This window comes from Pelobates fuscus, chromosome 4 (genome assembly GCF_036172605.1).
Source record: "Pelobates fuscus isolate aPelFus1 chromosome 4, aPelFus1.pri, whole genome shotgun sequence".
In the NCBI taxonomy this organism is placed as follows: domain Eukaryota; kingdom Metazoa; phylum Chordata; class Amphibia; order Anura; family Pelobatidae; genus Pelobates; species Pelobates fuscus.
Window position 1 is genome coordinate 93,833,201 of NC_086320.1, and position 17,007 is coordinate 93,850,207.

The 17,007-nt window shown below is 39.4% G+C and overlaps 1 protein-coding gene across 1 annotated transcript in view; it reads left to right on the forward strand.

Annotated features, from left to right (window-relative positions):
* Positions 1-1,354: 1,354 nt before the first annotated feature.
* The window catches only part of ATP6V1H (ATPase H+ transporting V1 subunit H), a 111,174-nt gene continuing 95,521 nt past the window's right edge, over positions 1,355-17,007 (forward strand). The window contains exons 1-3 of the mRNA XM_063450428.1: positions 1,355-1,456; positions 4,855-4,932; positions 9,857-9,971. Of these exons, the coding sequence (XP_063306498.1) occupies positions 9,868-9,971 (104 nt within the window). The 5' untranslated portion in view covers positions 1,355-1,456; positions 4,855-4,932; positions 9,857-9,867. The remainder of the gene's footprint in view (positions 1,457-4,854; positions 4,933-9,856; positions 9,972-17,007) is intronic.

Here is a 17,007-nt window from a genome sequence, read left to right on the forward strand (position 1 = left end):
TCAAAGCCTCTCCAAAACGCCATGAGCGCTTATTGATGCACATTGGGAGCGACAGCTAACTTGGCTGGTCTGAGCACACAGAAGAGCTACTGCAGCCCAAATTGCTGAAGAACTTAATGCTGGCCATGATAGAAATGTGTTAGAACACAAAGTGCATCGCAGTTTGCTGGGTATGTAGCTGCCGCCAGTCAGAGTGCCCATGATGAACACTGCTGAAAGCACCTTGAATGAGGTCGTGAGTGTCAGAACTGGACCATGAAGCAATGGCAGAAGCTTGCTTAGTCTAATGAATCACATTTCTTTTAGATCAGGTAGATTTCGAGGTGTCTGTGCGTGGTTCACCTGAGGAAAAGATGGCAGCAGGATGCAATATGTAAAGAAGGTAGGCCGGTGGAGGCAGTGTTATGCTGTGGCAATGGGTTCTGGCATTCATGTGGATGTTACTTTGACACGTACCACACATCAGGAGATTGTTGCAGACCACGTACCCATCTGTATGGCAATGGTGTTCCCTCATAGCAGGATAATGCACCCTGCCACATTGCAGAAACTGTTCAAGGGTGGTTTGAGGAACATGACGAAGAGTTCAACTTGTTGCCTTGGCCTCCAAATTCCCCAGATCTCAATACAATTGAACATCTATGGGATGTGCTGGAACAACAAATCTGATCCATGGAGGCCCCCACCTCGCAACTTGCAGGATTTAAAGGATCTAATGCTATTGTCTGGAAGCCAGATACCACAGGACTAGTTCAAGAGGTCTTGTGGAGTCCATGCCTCAATGGATCAGATCTGTTTTGGCAGTAGGAGGGGGACCTACACAATATTAGACAGATGGTTTTAATGTTGCGGCTGAACATGGTATAGTTGTGGTGGGGCAACAAAAACAAAACGGGTCTGGCCATGACAGAGCCGCTTTATGAGCACATCTATTTGTGGAACAGTGCAAATTTATTTTTTTTAAATCTTGTATTGAATTTAAAAGCAAGCTGCAGTTTGTAATAAATTCTCTTTGTTTTCCAGTTACTGCAAATCAAGGTTTAGTGAATAAACCCAAGTATTAGCGACCACACGAGTCATACATCAGAGTGAAACTATAACATAGAACTGGCACATATGTTAATTTAGAGGGACAGGGTTGTAAAACACAAAGCCACAAATAACAAGAGAAACATGCACAGTGATCTGCCAACAGAATACCATCAGCCATAGCAAAACGCAGAACTAACATCACACACAACCCAGTCTGATCACGTGACACGCTCTCCTCCTCTTGCACGATCACAATTTGCCTGCTTCCGGATTGTGAATCACGTGATCCTACTGCCGTCACATGACTGGTCGCCTTGTCAGCTGCACAGAAAGAGAGAGAGAGAGAGAGGTCATACAGCGATTTCTGGAGCTCGGTCTGATCTTCCTGGCGGACCGGTGTGCCGGGAGTGACCCGGAGACGAGGGTGAGTTCCATGCCCAGTATCCTGTGAGAGGGCATAGTATGTGTGGTCCTTCTGATGCCCAGCTCTGGCCTTTCTCTTACCCCATGTCAGTCCTGATGCCCAGCTCTGGCCTTGCTCTTACCCCATGTCAGTCCTGATGCCCAGCTCTGGCCTTGCTCTTACCCTATGCCAGTCCTGATGCCCAGCTCTGGCCTTGCTCTTACCCTATGTCAGCCATGATGCCCAGCTCTGGCCTTGCTCTTACCCCATATCACCCATGATGCCCAGCTCTTGCCTTCCTCTTACACCATATTAGTCCTGATGCCCAGCCCTAGCATTTCTCTTACCCCATGTTAGTCCTGATGCCCAGCCCTAGCCTTCCTCTTACCTCATATTAGTCCTGATGCCCAGCTCTTGCCTTCCTCTTACTCCAGGTCAGCCCTGATGCCCAGTTCTGGCCTTTCTCTTACCCCATCTCAGCCCTAGCATTTCTCTTACCCCATGTCAGTCCTGATGCCCAGCTCTGGCCTTCCTCTTGCCTCATGTCAGTCCTGATGCCCAGCTCTGGCCTTCCTCTTACCTCATGTCAGTCCTGATGCCCAGCTCTGGCCTTTCTCTTACCCCATGTCAGTCCTGATGCCCAGCTCTGGCCTTTCTCTTACCCCATGTCAGTCCTGATGCCCAACTCTGGCCTTTCTCTTACCCCATATCAGCCCAGATACCCAACTATTTCCTTGCTCTTACCCCCTATCAGCCCTGATGTCCATTTATGTGCTTTTTGACTTGGGTTCCTTCCTGGACATATTTCTGTGAGTGCCTGAAGCAGCTATTGCTGACATACCTATTAAGAATTGATTCACTAAAGTCTGACATATTGCAAATTCAAATCTGAATGTCAAAAATTTAGTCTAAAATAGCAAACTGTTGCTGACATTTTAGATTTCAATTCACTTAAATTCTATTTTCAGTGACAAAATTATTATTATTATTATTATTGGCCTTACAACATACACCATTAATTCTTAAAGCAGCATTCGTTGAGGACTTGCTGAAGACTGTATTGCAAAAGCCAATTGCTTTGTAAGCATTTGTATGTCTTTTTTTTCTTTTGTATTTATGCCTTTTTAAAAAATAGTTTTTAGGTAAAGAATGAGTTATGTATAAAAATAATAATTAAAAAATAAATATGCGTCATGGGTTGAATGTTCAGGACTCTGCCTTGACAAAAACATGAAATACCTGCTAATGTATATTAAAACAGTGGATACTTTTATTCATGGCTATTAAATGTAGTAATGTCCAGTGACAGTCTTCTCTCTTCTTATTTACCAAACTGAAAACTTTGGGAATTCAAAATGAATTTCAAGTTTAAGGAAAGAAAACAAAACCACAACTGAATTGGACAATTTATCCAAGTCAACTGTGCTTCTAGTTCAACTGTGTTGGTATAAAATGTCAAATTCACTTTGAATTTCTGACAGTTCTCATTTTACTAAATAATCCTGTAGGCATCTACTCGTCATATCCTGAGTAAAAAATTCCTGAAACAGAATTTTGGAAATGCAAACTTTGTTATTGTTAGCATTTATATGGAGTTAACAAATTCTGCTGCACTATCCACTCTGCTATTTTGTCTGCTACATGACAGACAAAATAATACCTACAGAAATCTATCAATGTGTGATTTGTTAGTGGTTCTACATTGTGGACAATGTTATCAGTGTGATTTTAATAATGTAAAATTATAACCTTAAGACACTTTTTAGCCACTTTGTTGCCACTTTGTGTGTGTTTCTAATATTATGCATAACAGTAATAACAAGTGAAGAAAAATCCAGGTCTATTTGTAAATTACAACTGTTTTGGTCTAAAATTAAAAATTCTATTTGAATTCTTGACAAGTCACACTTTAGTGTGAATAACCCTGCCAGTATCAAACTTGTACCAGAGGTATTTTGACACAATTTTCACATTACCAGTCCAGTTTAAATTTCTTCTGAAATTATAGAACTGAAAATTGAGGTTACTTGTAGCTGCTTGTGGTACAAGATAGGGCATTTAAAAAAAGTATTTTTAATGAAGTTTCATCTATTGAGAAAATCTTTGAGTATTTTTGTTATATGTAGATAAAATGGATAAAACATTTTATAGACTGTATGGGGTTACCTACTGAACAGGTAAAGTGCTGCTGGCAGGCTGATCTGCCTTCCCCACTGTGCTTGGTGTACTTGACACTTTATGGTTTATTGTTAAATACCAATACACCCTCATTTACGAAAATTACTACCCCAGTCGGGTAACTACATGGCAAATTGCAAATAAATGATTGAGACAGGAAAGAAAGGATTATGGCCTTGCTTTTAAATTTTTTTTTTTTTTATTTAACTGTTAAAATTATATAATATTTTGATATTTTTTGATAACTGATATTTTTTTACGCACAATATATATTTTTCTATTTTTAATATTTATAAAAAAATATTGTAGACTTTTATCTAATACTATTAAATAATTTTTAAAGCTTATGCAAAAATACTCAATTGTATATATTTTTAAATACACTTTTGGTGGTGCCAGTGTTCAAGTAACTAACTCCGCAAAACGGATAATAGCGCAGATTTCAGATCCATAACTTTATTCTGGTCATAGGTATTTAAGTAGAACAAATTGGTCAGAGGAAAGCAAGTAAAACCACGTTTTGGTTTGCTTTCCTCTTCTAGTGACCTTTGATTGTCCTTTTCTAGGTTTCTCACCAACCAATTTTCGCACAACTTTTATTTAGGTGTGCTGTGTTTTTATGAAATGCCCTTATCTGCCTGATCAAGCTTTTTTTTTTCCCATTTACACAACAGCTAAGATATTTAAAAAACAAAAAAAAAAGCAAAATGCTTCCCCTATCCTAACATACAGATCCCTTACAGCAATTTAGCCTTTTATTACTTTTCTTTGTCTTGTATCCAGTTTTTCCTACTTACTCTGTGTCTACATAGTGAATGAATGTATTTTAGCTTGCTATAGATTGCACATTTAGAAACCAGTCTTCCCCTTGTAGCTATTTATGTGCACTTATACTCCCTTTTCTTTACACTTCAAATTTCCGTTTTTCTTAACTCCTCTTGTTCCTATTTGTTATTAGTAACCTAAATGATCTTGTTTAGAGCTGTAGAACACTTTACTGGTTTATACATTAAAATGCTAATCAATAACAACTTCTGTGTTCGTCTACAGAGCTTATCCATTTGCTAAAAACGTAGGTTTCATAGAATAACATTTGATTTCACACTGGCATTTTCTATTAGTCCTCGTTTAGACTTTCTATACCATTTCTGTATGCTCTTTGAATGATTGTTGGTGCTACACAAGTTCTTCTGTCCTTGATTTAGCTTTGACGGTCACTGTATTTTTTTTTTTTTTTTCAGGGCAAATTTCTTTAGTTGTGACTTCACTCTCCATTGATCAGTTATAGTTCAGAGCATCCAGCTTGCTGTCTGTTTCAGGTGAGTCTGAGGGCTGGAAAGATCTGGGCTATGTGCAGATAGAACTGGCTCCACCCTTCACACAACTGTTTATGGAAAAACAGAGATTTGTTTTGTCATCAGACATGGATTCACATTACATGACAAGAATGTTTGAAGGACAAAAGAAAGCAAGGAGATCATTTGATTTAATTTTTTATTTCTGCAGTGCTCCCACTTGTAGCCAGTTATGCCATTAATGTTTACATCTGAAGGTCTGAAGCTTCAGATATTTCTACTTGTCTTTCTAAACTGAAAAGAAGAAAAGCTGTCTTTTATTTTTCTTTCTCTCTTTCTCTCCGCTTTTTATTGAGAAGTTACTAAGTACACCACACTACTATTGTATATTTGATGGTTGTGTTTGTCAGGCTGGCCATAAGTGCCTGACAAAGTTATGTTGCATGTTTGGTAGCTCCCTTTTGTTTTGTTTGATACTATAGGAAGTGCACAAGTCTCTAGAGGCGGCCCTGGGAGACATGCCTATAATTGCGCAGGCATGGAATCTCTATACAGCAGTGGAATTCACACCCAGGTGGTGTTTGCCTTCCATCAAATGGTGATTGAGCTGCTACACATGTTCCATAGGAATTTTGTATCTGGCACTGTTTAAGTTGTCTGGGTACAGTGTCCCAATTGCACTTAGTGTTGCAATGTAAAACATTGCAGTTCCAGAGAAACTGCAATGTTTACATTGTAGCACTTAGTCTGCCTACTGTGGCTGTCTCCCAGAAAGCCACTGGAGGCGCTTCCTAGATCCTAACGGACCTTTGATCCTGTAACTGTCGCTGGACGTCCTCATGCTCTGTATGAGGACATCTAGCATCAGATTTTTCACCATAGAAAAGCATTGATTCAATGCTTTCCTGTGGGGAGGTCTAATGCGCGCAGCATTTGTGGTGCATGCGCATTAGCGCCCGCTCGGCATGGGACTTTAGAGAAAGGAGTAAGGTAAGTAAATAAAGGGTTTTTAACCCTTTATTCAGGTCGGTGGGGGGTCACGAGGGAGGGGGAGGCAGAGGAAGGTTTGTATTCCTGGCACTTATAGTATCCTTTTAAGCTGTGCATACTTGTCTGTACAGGAAAACGTGTAACCAGCTCCCCTTCCCACATTCTGTTTTTTTTAATGAACACTATATTGTCAGGAATACAGACATGTGTTCCTGGCACTATAGTTCTAAAATAACAGTTTAGACCCCATTTTAAAAATGGTAGTTTGCTCCCCTTTCTTCCAGCACCATGCAGGTCTGTTGCGGCAGGCATCCGCCCCCTTGGCTTAGATCATCAAACTTGATCATCTCAGCCAATCCAGTGCTTTACCATAGGAAATCATTGGGAGGCTATTGTGTGTACATCTCCATATAGAGATACATTGAATCAATGCATCTCTGTGATGAACGTTTAGCACCTCCATGCAGCTGCATGTCAGTGCTGCACAGTGTTCAGCACTTGCCCAGGAAGCACCTCTAGTGGCCATCTGAGTGACTGCCACTAGAGGTGTCCCTAGGCAGCAATGTAAACACTGCCTGTTCTCTGAAAATGCAGTGTTTACATTAAAAAGCCTGCAGAGACATGCAGTAGACACCAGGAGAACTACATTAAGCTGTAGTTGTTCTGGTGACTATAGTGTCCCTTTAAGGTAAAGAATATTGTTTTTCACAAGACTTATTTTAATCCTGTCTCAACAGATGAGATGGACTAACCAGATAAGCCTGTTACCACAGCTACAAGCTAGATTCTTGAACCAAGAATCTAGCTTTTATTGAATGTTCCTTTGCTGGATGGCTGTAAAAAATAAATAAATGTTTTAGCCTCTTCCAACGGAATCCTTCCACGAGAACCTGCTGACATTTTGGTTCTGGACTCCTCTTATGGGTGGGATCAGTCTGAAATGCCTTGGAAGAGGTTCTCTCAGTAATTACACAAGTGAGCAAAAAATATTTTGAGACCTGAGCAGGGATGGACAACCTACTGAGTTTCTCTAAGCTTTTGTCTTTTCTCTGAGTTTGCATATTCTCTTTTTGTTGCAAAACAAAAGTAGATGCATATTTTTTCTTAACTGGTTCTTGAGAAACCTCTCCCAGCCTTGTGAGACATTTAAAGAAAAGGCTACTAAATCCAGAGATTCTGCATCTGTCCAGGACTGAGCCAGTGTAAGGAAAGAAGAGACAGAGGCCCTCTACATTTCCTCTTGGTCAGACATACCTAGCCAGGAATGGACTCTTATTCTGGTTTTCCGGCAGAGGAATAAAACAAGTTTTCTGAAGAGATGGCGGCTGTTATGGGAGAGGATGAGACCCTACAAAAAAATGGAAGGGATTCCGAGTACATCCAACATTTTCAAGCTTTATGATATAAGAATGGAAAAACCTGAGAAGAAAGCCTTTATTTTGAATCCTTTCAAACAGATCTTAGTTGCACGATTCTAAAAGCTGGGAAGAAGTGCCAAAGTTGGACGTGCAAGTTAAAAATTTATCCAAATAGCTACCGTTCCCATTGGAGAAGTGGCTGGGCTCAAGGATCCAATGGACAAGCAGACAGACACTTCCTGCAGGAGAACATTTCAAGCGGAAGCCTTCCAAAGAAAAGCCAGCATTGCGGGATTGTCAGTGGCCAGAGCTCAGAGTGTGTGGTTACAATCACAGGAAGTGTGTCTCTTAGGAAGAACAGCCAAAGAACTGAATCATCTTCTGAAAAATATTATATTGGCTAATAATTGATTAAAAAAATTATGTGACATAACAGAAGTTGTTCTGAAACTGTCAGCCCTATTCATGGGTCTCTCATCTGTGGCGAGAAGAGCGATCTGGCTACAATCCTGGATCGCAGATACAGATTCTAAAGCAGCTTTAAGTGACCTTCCTTTTGAAAGGAACAAATTGTTTGGTTCTCCGCTTGAAGAACTGATTAAGCAAATATCTGAAACAAAGAAGGTGCTCCTTCAACATAAGCGAAGCAAATGGAACAGGTGTTTTTTTCCACACACAAAAAGATATTACTGATATGATTGGTTTTGCAGCTTCCATAGGCAACTGCAGAATATCAGGTGGTGAGAAACAGTCTCATACCAGGCAAAATACAAAGAGAAAATGATAACGCCAGACAAACAGGGGGAAGAAGATTCGACAATGGGAACAGATGACTCAAAATCCTTAGGTGTTGGACGCCATCGCAAATGGGTACAAAATAAGATTTAAAGAGGTACCTTCTTCTCATTGCCTTTGTTCAACTTACAGTTCTCAAGTAAAGACCAATGCTTTATTAGCCTAAACTTTGGTTCTGCTCCCAAATTGCATCATAGAGAAGGTTTCCAAGATGCAACAATTATAGGAAGTCTATTCAAGATGTTTTCTAGTTGAGCACTTATTCAATAACAAAAATTTCAGACAGAGTCAATCTTTTCTGTCACCCATATGCTACACAGAGGTTACTTCATGACCATCTTGGAATTAAAGGACCCATATCTTATCGGTCACATATCTCCATGAATGCACTGCCATTGTGTCCTGATGGCAGTGCACTCAAGGAAGCCCTGAGATTTGCTATCAAAGCAGGAAGAACAATTTTGCACTTCCAATTGAAAGTCCTCTCTATCCACTATGCCAAGAAAATGTACCAAGCTTATCCCTCTTCCGGCAGGTGACTCCAGGAAAAGGAAATTTCAGTTGTCCCTTATTTAAATGATTGGTTTCTCAAAGCCCGTTTAGAATTGGTAACTAGAAAGAAACATCCAAGTCACACTCCAAATCTTGCAGGATAATGATTGTCTGGTGAACTGGGAGAAATCTTTTCTTATTCCCTTGACAAAAAAAAACACATTTTAAGGCCTAGAAATAGACTCCAGGTCTAAGACTCCAGGAAAATCAGAAAAGAAGTGTCTGCCTGTTCTATCAGGCAATGAGCACACTAGGAATTCTCACATAATGCAAAGATCCCCGATGGTGACATTGCTTTCTGGGAGTCCAGGGCAGGTAAAAGTGAGATTTGCTTACCTGTACTTGCCCCTCATGGGCATCACCATTTTGTTCCATCTGCCGACATCACTGCTGTACTATTACGCATGTGCAAGAGTACGGCATTGGGGTGTATGGATGATCCCGAGAGACTTAAGATTAGTGCCTACGTCTCTGTATATCTCTTGATGGTTTGGAATTTCCATGGAATTCTAACACAGTCAAAATGAGTATTTTGTAAAGATTCTGTGTTCTATAAAGATTCTATCCTTATGAAATACTCATTTTGTGGTGGGGGGATCGACAGTGCTGCTCCAAGGTATGAGATGGTGGCGTCTCTCTTTTAATTTACACATTTAATTATTGAGGCTACTCGTCCACTTTAAAGGACCACTATAGTGCCAGGAAAACATACTTGTTTTCTTGGAACTGTAGTGCCCTGAGGGTGCCCCCACCCTCAGGGCCCCCCTCCCGCCGGGCTCTAGGGGGTGGAAGGGGTTAAATCTACATCTTTCTCCAGCGCCGAGCGGGGGCCTCTCCTCCTCCTCGGCTGAATGCGCATGCGCGGCACGAGCTATGCGCGCATTCAGCCAGTCCATAGGAAAGCATTATCAATGCTTTCCTATGGACGCTGGTGTCTTCTCACTGTGAAAATCACAATGAGAAGCGCGGAAGCGCCTCTAGCGGCTGTCATTGAGAGAGCCACTAGAGGCTGGATTAACCCTACTATAAACATAGCAGTTTCTGAAGTGGTCTGGGTGCCTATAGTGGTCCTTTAAGGAAAAACATCCCTTTTTGTACTGCCGCCATATTAAAGTTAAAAGAAATTTACTGTAAGTAAAATTTCAGGTTTTTGCCATGTTTTGCTTTAATCAATCTGTGTGCATGATTAAATAGAAGAACAGAATTACTTGAAATTGGAATAACAGAAGTGCTTTCCATGTATTTGATTGCAGGAATTGAAAAGATGGATATTCGAGGTGCAGTCGATGCTGCTGTCCCAACAAACATAATTGCAGCTAAGGCTGCAGAAGTTCGTGCCAACATAGTCAACTGGCAGTCCTATTTACAGTGAGTCTTTGCATAGTTAATCTTTTAAGTTATGTTTTGTACTTAATTTGCCAGTGAGAGAACCATGCTTTTTAAAATTCGGTAAGATTTAGTATAAACAGTAAAATGAATTAAATGCTGTATGTTGATTTTTTTTTTTTCCCACATGAAAGTATATGAAATCACCTATGTGTAGATGGCAAGGTCCTTTTCTGAAAGTAATTTGGTCTGTGTTGTATTTGCAAAATCACTATTAAACGAAAATTATTAAAGGAACGCTCTAAGCACCATAACGACTTCATCTCAATAAAGTTGTAATGGTGCATAGAGGTCCTGGACACTGTATTATCTGTATTATTTTTAGGGGTTATATTGTTTACAAAATAGTTTTACCCCAAAGTTGTGTAGATGCCACCTCTCTGCTCTGCCGATTTTCTTCCAACAAAGTCCTCTGCTTTAATGAGGATACTTTAGGTTGGATGTCTGTGAAAGGCTGAGTGCGTCAGCTGATGCTCTCAGCCTATCAGTTGCTTCAAATTGAGAAAAGTGTACGAGATACATACATACAGAATAGTATGTGTGCAGCTGCATACCACATCAGAACACAAAAAAAATAGCTGTGGTCTATACCTCCTTTCTATTGGTTTAAATCTTAAAGGACCAGTCCACTCACACACATAAAGTACTTCAGCTTGCATTTTAATTGCAGTTTATAAAAGTAGAAGCCAATTTATCAATAATTAACCTTTGCGCCCACAGGGTTCATTAGCTGTGCGTCCCTGTCTTTCCTGGATAGCTCAAGTTGATGTGCACGCTCATGGCTCAAACTCCAAGGCTGAGAAGCCTCTGATTGGTTATTTCCCTGTCACATACTGAAAGTTTGTGCTGGGGAAAACGAGGAGGGCTTGCATAGGCTGCAGACAAGATTTACAGCTTTGTTTATAGATTTAACCTTATAAAATAATGCATAAATTAATGCGTGTATGTTTTTCCATGGGCAATTTATTTATTAAATAGTGATTTTTATATTGCCCATGGAGTCTATATACTATAAGAACCGAAACAACTTTAGCTTAATGAAGCAGTTTAGGTGTATAGATCATGCCCCTGCAGCCTCACCGCTCAATTATCTGCCATTTTGGAGTTAAATCATTTTGTTTATGCAGTCCTACCCACCCTTCCCTGGCTGTGACTCACACAGCCTCACTTCACACTTCCTGAAAAAGACTCTGAGGCTTCCCTTATTGCACAGTTGTTCAATTTATAATTTCTTATCTTCTGCTCTGTTAATCGGCTGTTAAAACCTGCAGGTGTCTCCTATGTGTGATTAATGTAAACACACTGCTCTGTAAACGATGCAACTTTTGTTCCCATGGAGGCTGTGAGTCAGAAATTGGATTTCTTATAAGCCTTTCTAGGCATTGCATACAATAGTCAGCATTTCCCAGACCAGTCCTCAAGACCCACCAACAGCCCAGGTTTTATTAGTATCTCCATTGGAATAAAACAGGGAAATACATAAATCCTGGACTGTTGGTGGGCCATGAGGACTCGTTTGGGAACCCCTGCATTAGCTATTGATGCTGTTGATGAGATATCCATGCTATGTTAATCTGCATAATAAATATGCAGATATGCTGTCTAATATGTTCACATACGTCCTATAAGGCTTGCAGCTGTTCATTTTCACATGCTACTTGAAAATCAGATTTTTTTTTTTTTTTTTTTTAATCCATTGAAGAGACATTGTGTTTACTGGTTATTAAGGGCACTCTCTGCACCATAATTACTACCGCTCAGTGTAGTGGTTTTGGTCAAAGAGTGTGTGTGCACAAAAACAAAATTGGTCTCTTCATCATACTCAAACACCATCCCCCTCCTCTCTAATTGATAATGTGGAAGTGTAAACACATCATTTCATTATTAATACTGCATCTGTGCAGCTTGGACAAGGGTGATAGCCTCTGCACGGCACATAGACAGAGGACAGTCTGTGGGATATAGGGAGAGCCCCTCTATGAGCACAGCGATTCATAGCACCATACTTTTGAATGAGAATATAATGAAATAATAGTAGAGGTATTCAGGATATGTTATTAACTAAAGTGGTGTTTATTACATTATATGCCAGGGTTCAAAAATTTCAAGGCATTAGGTTGTCATGGTGAAACAGAAATGGCACCTAGCTCCAAACATTTGTCTCCCTAACCTATCTTTTTATCTATTTATCTCTCCCATCAAAATATGGTGCAGACTGTCTCTACTTGCTTTTTTAAGTGAAATAAACTTCACTTTTTTTTTTTTAATTATCCTGATTGAGAGAGCCCCCAAAGGAAGTGATTACATCACACCCTTCAACAATTGCTCTGTCAAGATGCCACCAGCGGCAGCAAATTAGACTTTAAGCTTATCACTGCTGCAAGACAATGTAGCAACCGTAACAGTAGTACAGAGTACAGAATGGGAACCCCTGATCCCCCTCTCTTGCTTCACTGCTGATAGAGTAGGCATTGGAAATGTATTGGCTAATAGTCCATGAGAGTGGTTAAGTGTGTGTAAGTAAGTAAGTAAGTAAGTAACTAATATGGCATGGTTGTGAGCTTGGTTAATTGAGATTGAGTGCGACTAATGAGGTACCCTGATTTCCCAGGACTGAACTGTACTGTAATACCAATTGCTAAATATTCAATAGAAAAGAAACCGAAGCATCAGATGAAGGACTCCCCCTCCCCTCCAAAAAAAAGTATATACAAATTATAGAGGATTCCTATTTTATTTCATTCAGTGTTGTGATTTCTGTTGTGAACATTCCCCTTTAAGATGTAATAGAATATATCTGTTTGTCATTGATAAATAATTTTCCTGATTTATAAAATGTACAGACATTTGTCAAGCCCTGTTTTCTTTTCCTATCTTATGTCTGTATGTTATTGCTAAGAATTTTGCTTTACAGGTTTTAATATTTCACTACAGTAATAATGCGGATGGTTCTTGCTGGGTTCTACCAGTTCACTATAGTTGGTTCCAATATGTCCTGTGGAGAAAAGCAGCATATGAAACAAAGGACTGCATTACACAAACAAACACAACATGTTTACTGTACACTGCTTAGTAGTATGCCTGTTTGTACATAAATACTAGTGTGTGTAGATAGATCATATGTAAACAAGGCCATGAATGAAATATTAATTGTTATTTTAAGCAAAGTTTATTTAATTTTCATTTATTCATTTGGTGTTTTACAAACTCTCTTGGAAAGCTACATGTAATTTCTGACGGTGTCTGTTTTTAATTTACATTTTAACTTGATGCCCAGTAAGTGTTGCAGCAAATTGTCTACTCTTTGAAATAAATAGCTTTTTACATGACAAAGCTTTGAGCCTTTTGAGTGCCAGAAGGCTTTATTGGAATGCACTGTGCATTCCTCTGGCAAGTATTTGTTAAAAAGAAAACCTCACAGGCTGCCCTTTTTGCCCCAGTAGTATTATGCTTTTTGACCTTTTATACTTTTGATTTGCACATAAATCAGATTTTGAAATCCCTACTCTGCTATACAATTCTTTTAATCATGCCTCACACTGAGAGAACCTGGCCTTGTGCACTCTGAACCGTGCCTGTTATCATACATTAGATTCAAAGCATTATTTTAGTATTCTTTCTCAAAATAATCAGGAGAAGCATTGGCAGCTTAGACAAGTTATGGTTATTTGAAAACACATGCATAAATGTGTATACATGGGACACTGATGGTGATAGAATTACTTGGCACTATTTATTCTTTCCCTGTTACAAAAAGTCCATCCTTTTTGGATTCTTTTTTATTTTTGTTTTATTTGTTATTTTATTTTTGAACAGCAAGAGCTCAGGGAAGCTACTGATGGGATGAGGAGTATGTTTCAGTGTCAGCCAAAGTATGGTTCCAAGCATCCCTTTCAAATTGAAAAAATGATGCACTTTAATATCCAATATAGAAGATAAATTGTTGCTGCAGATACCTTTTAAAGGATCTGTTTTTTTTCTTTCTTCTTGAAAAAACAAGAAATTGTGTACAGCTATCTCCTTGTACTGCAAAGACCACCACTATCTTGACCAACACTGGGACATACATATCCAGATCTGCCTGATATTAGTAGGAGTTAAACTCTCATGCAGCTGTTGCTGCCATGTTTTTAAGACACAGTGGTAGTGTCCTTTTAACTATTAGGTGGCTTCTCCTCTCAGGAGAAAGGCCAAGAAAACTACCGTAATTATAATATGGATAGATGGTACTACCCAGCTCCTATTAGAAAGTGTTTTTTCATGTCATGACAGCAACTTAATATCACTAATGATTATGCATGCTGATTTTAGTGTCTGATGCCATGAGCACAGCTGTTATGAGAAATATTGTGGCCCTTTACACAGGGCCTTCGAGTTTGCCCACAGAGATACAATCTGTGTGTGTGTGTGTGTGTATTTCTGTGGGATAGGATAAGGGGTGAGAGAGGACCAGTTTAAAAATAAATAAAATGTATTATTATGTAATGGGGGGGAGACTAGAGTACTATTGGAACACCAGGGATTAAGATTCCAGCTTCCACCTACGCTGGGTGCAGGCTCTTCTCTCAAGCCCCGGCATTCTATAGCATTGGAGCAATGCTCTGACAGGCTGGTGCTCCGGTAAAAGGGAAAGAAAGGACCCGTTGGAGTTGAAGGCTGAGAGTCTCTCTCCCCTTCCTCCCTTCATACAAGCCAGGAGTGGTGGCCCTGGCCAAAGGGCAGAGGTAGGCAACCTTTGCCACTCCAAAAGTTGTGGACGACATTTCTATTGGTACTTTGCTTGCATTATGGATGTAAGAGCATTATGAGATTTAACCCACAACATTTGCTTGAAGGTAACCTACCCCTGCCATAGAGTATAGAGTATCCTATGGCATTTGTTACTAATTCTCATTGCTGCACTGTTTTATATAATTTTTATCTCCAAAATAAATTTAATTATTTTATACCACTTGGAGATTCCAGACCTATCTCTGTAGTTTTTATCCAGAGGATTCACACAGCAATATCCTTGGTGGGGATTATACCACCTAAGCCTATTGGGATTGAGCAATACCTTTATTTGCTCTCCGTTTATGAGTATATCTCATTTTAATTTCTTTTATCCTGTTTAATACATACAGAGAGCACTATATTCTGTTTTTCATTTCTTCACCTACATCTGGAGGACATTTGATTGCCAGACTGCGGTAAAACAACTAGGAGCACTGGGCACAACATCTGCTAATCAGTACAAGTACCTACCACCATATCCACAGGCAGGGACTGTTCTATCCATGCACATAAATCTGTAGCTGAACATAAGCTCCAGAAAATTGTAGGTATACTACACTATATTATGTTCTCTCTGCTTATTTCACATACTACTTTGGATCTAAGAACAACACTATAGGCACTGCCTCCCTGCACCTTTCTTTGCACATTATTTATAAATTATTATTTTATTATTTATATAGCGTAATCAGATTCCATAGCGCTGTACAATGGGTTAAATGATCTGCCTAACGTCTGCAAATCCTTAACTGTACACATGTATTCAGACGACACTGTAATCTACGCTAGTAAACCCAAGCTACCGCAGCTTGCAGCTGTGCTCCAAAACCAATTCAGAGGTAGAAAAGTGGATAGCGCATAACAAACTCTTCCTAAACACTGACAAAACTGTTACAATGATCTTTCGACCTGTCCCTAAATTACGTAAACTACAAAATCAACAACTGTGTTTCAGAACAAATTCAAATAGCATACTGACAGCAGTCTGCTCTTTTAAATATCTAGGTATGTTGCTAGACACCAATCTATTGTTTGGCCTTCACATTGAAAAAAATATCTTCAAAACTTTACCCAAAACTAGGTGTCCTGTATAGAAACAAATCCTGCCTCTAAGCCCTACAGTAAGGAAACAGTGCAACAAATGCTAATGTCAGTCATTGATAATGGGGATGTAGTTGATGCACCCGCACCGCAAACCCACCTTAATAAACTTAATACATTATATAATTCATTCTGCTGCTTTGTACTAAAATGTAATTACTTTACCCACCACTGTGACATGTTAAAAGAGCTAAACTGGCTACCGCTGGAATGCCGACGCACTCTTCATCTTTCCAGCCTTGTGCATAAGAGCATTTTTGGGAAGCTCCCACCCTACCTGAGTAGAATGCTCTCCCTGGCTGTTCCCACCTCCTTTAAGCTCCGATCCAGCACTAGCACGATATTTAGCATACCGCAATACAAAAATAAAGTGTTTAGATCCTCATTTTCCTACAGAGCACTGCAATTACGGAATAACCTCAGGGACACAGTCATATCTTCATTCACTCTAAAATCTTTTAAGAGATCTATGGCAATATACCTCAATACAGAATGCACCTGTCATAGTTGAATATATTTATTACCTGTTATGTATTAAATTCATACACATATATATATATATATGTGTAACAAGGGCTTGCACTCCTAGTTAAATTCTTTATGCCCGGTGCAGGTCTGGCAAAAATCATGTAGATACAGTAGAAAGGACCGCACTCCAAGGTCTTTGTGATAGTTTTCAAATAAAATGTAACTTTTATTTAATCCATATAAAAGTCAACGTTTCAGCCCCCACATGGAGCTTTCATCAGGACAAGAAAATCTCCTGCTGAAAGCTCCATGTGGGTGCTGAAATGTTGATTTTTATATTTTATATGGATTAAATAAAAGTTAAATTTTATTTGAAAACAATCACAAAGACCTTGGAGTGCTGTCCTTTCTACTGTGAAAATGAAATATATATATATATATTTTTAGTATTTTTGTAATATTGTAACAATGCAATGATTTGTGGACCCAGGACATACTTGAAAACGAGAGAAATCTCAATGTATCCATCCTGGTAAAATATTTTATAAATAAATATCAACCACACTACCAGGAAGAAGAGACTCTTCTTCCTGGTTAGGGGAGCCCAAGCTGCCACACTGAATACAGGTGCCTAAAATTCCACTCCCTTACATTTATGATATGAAGACTTGTTTCT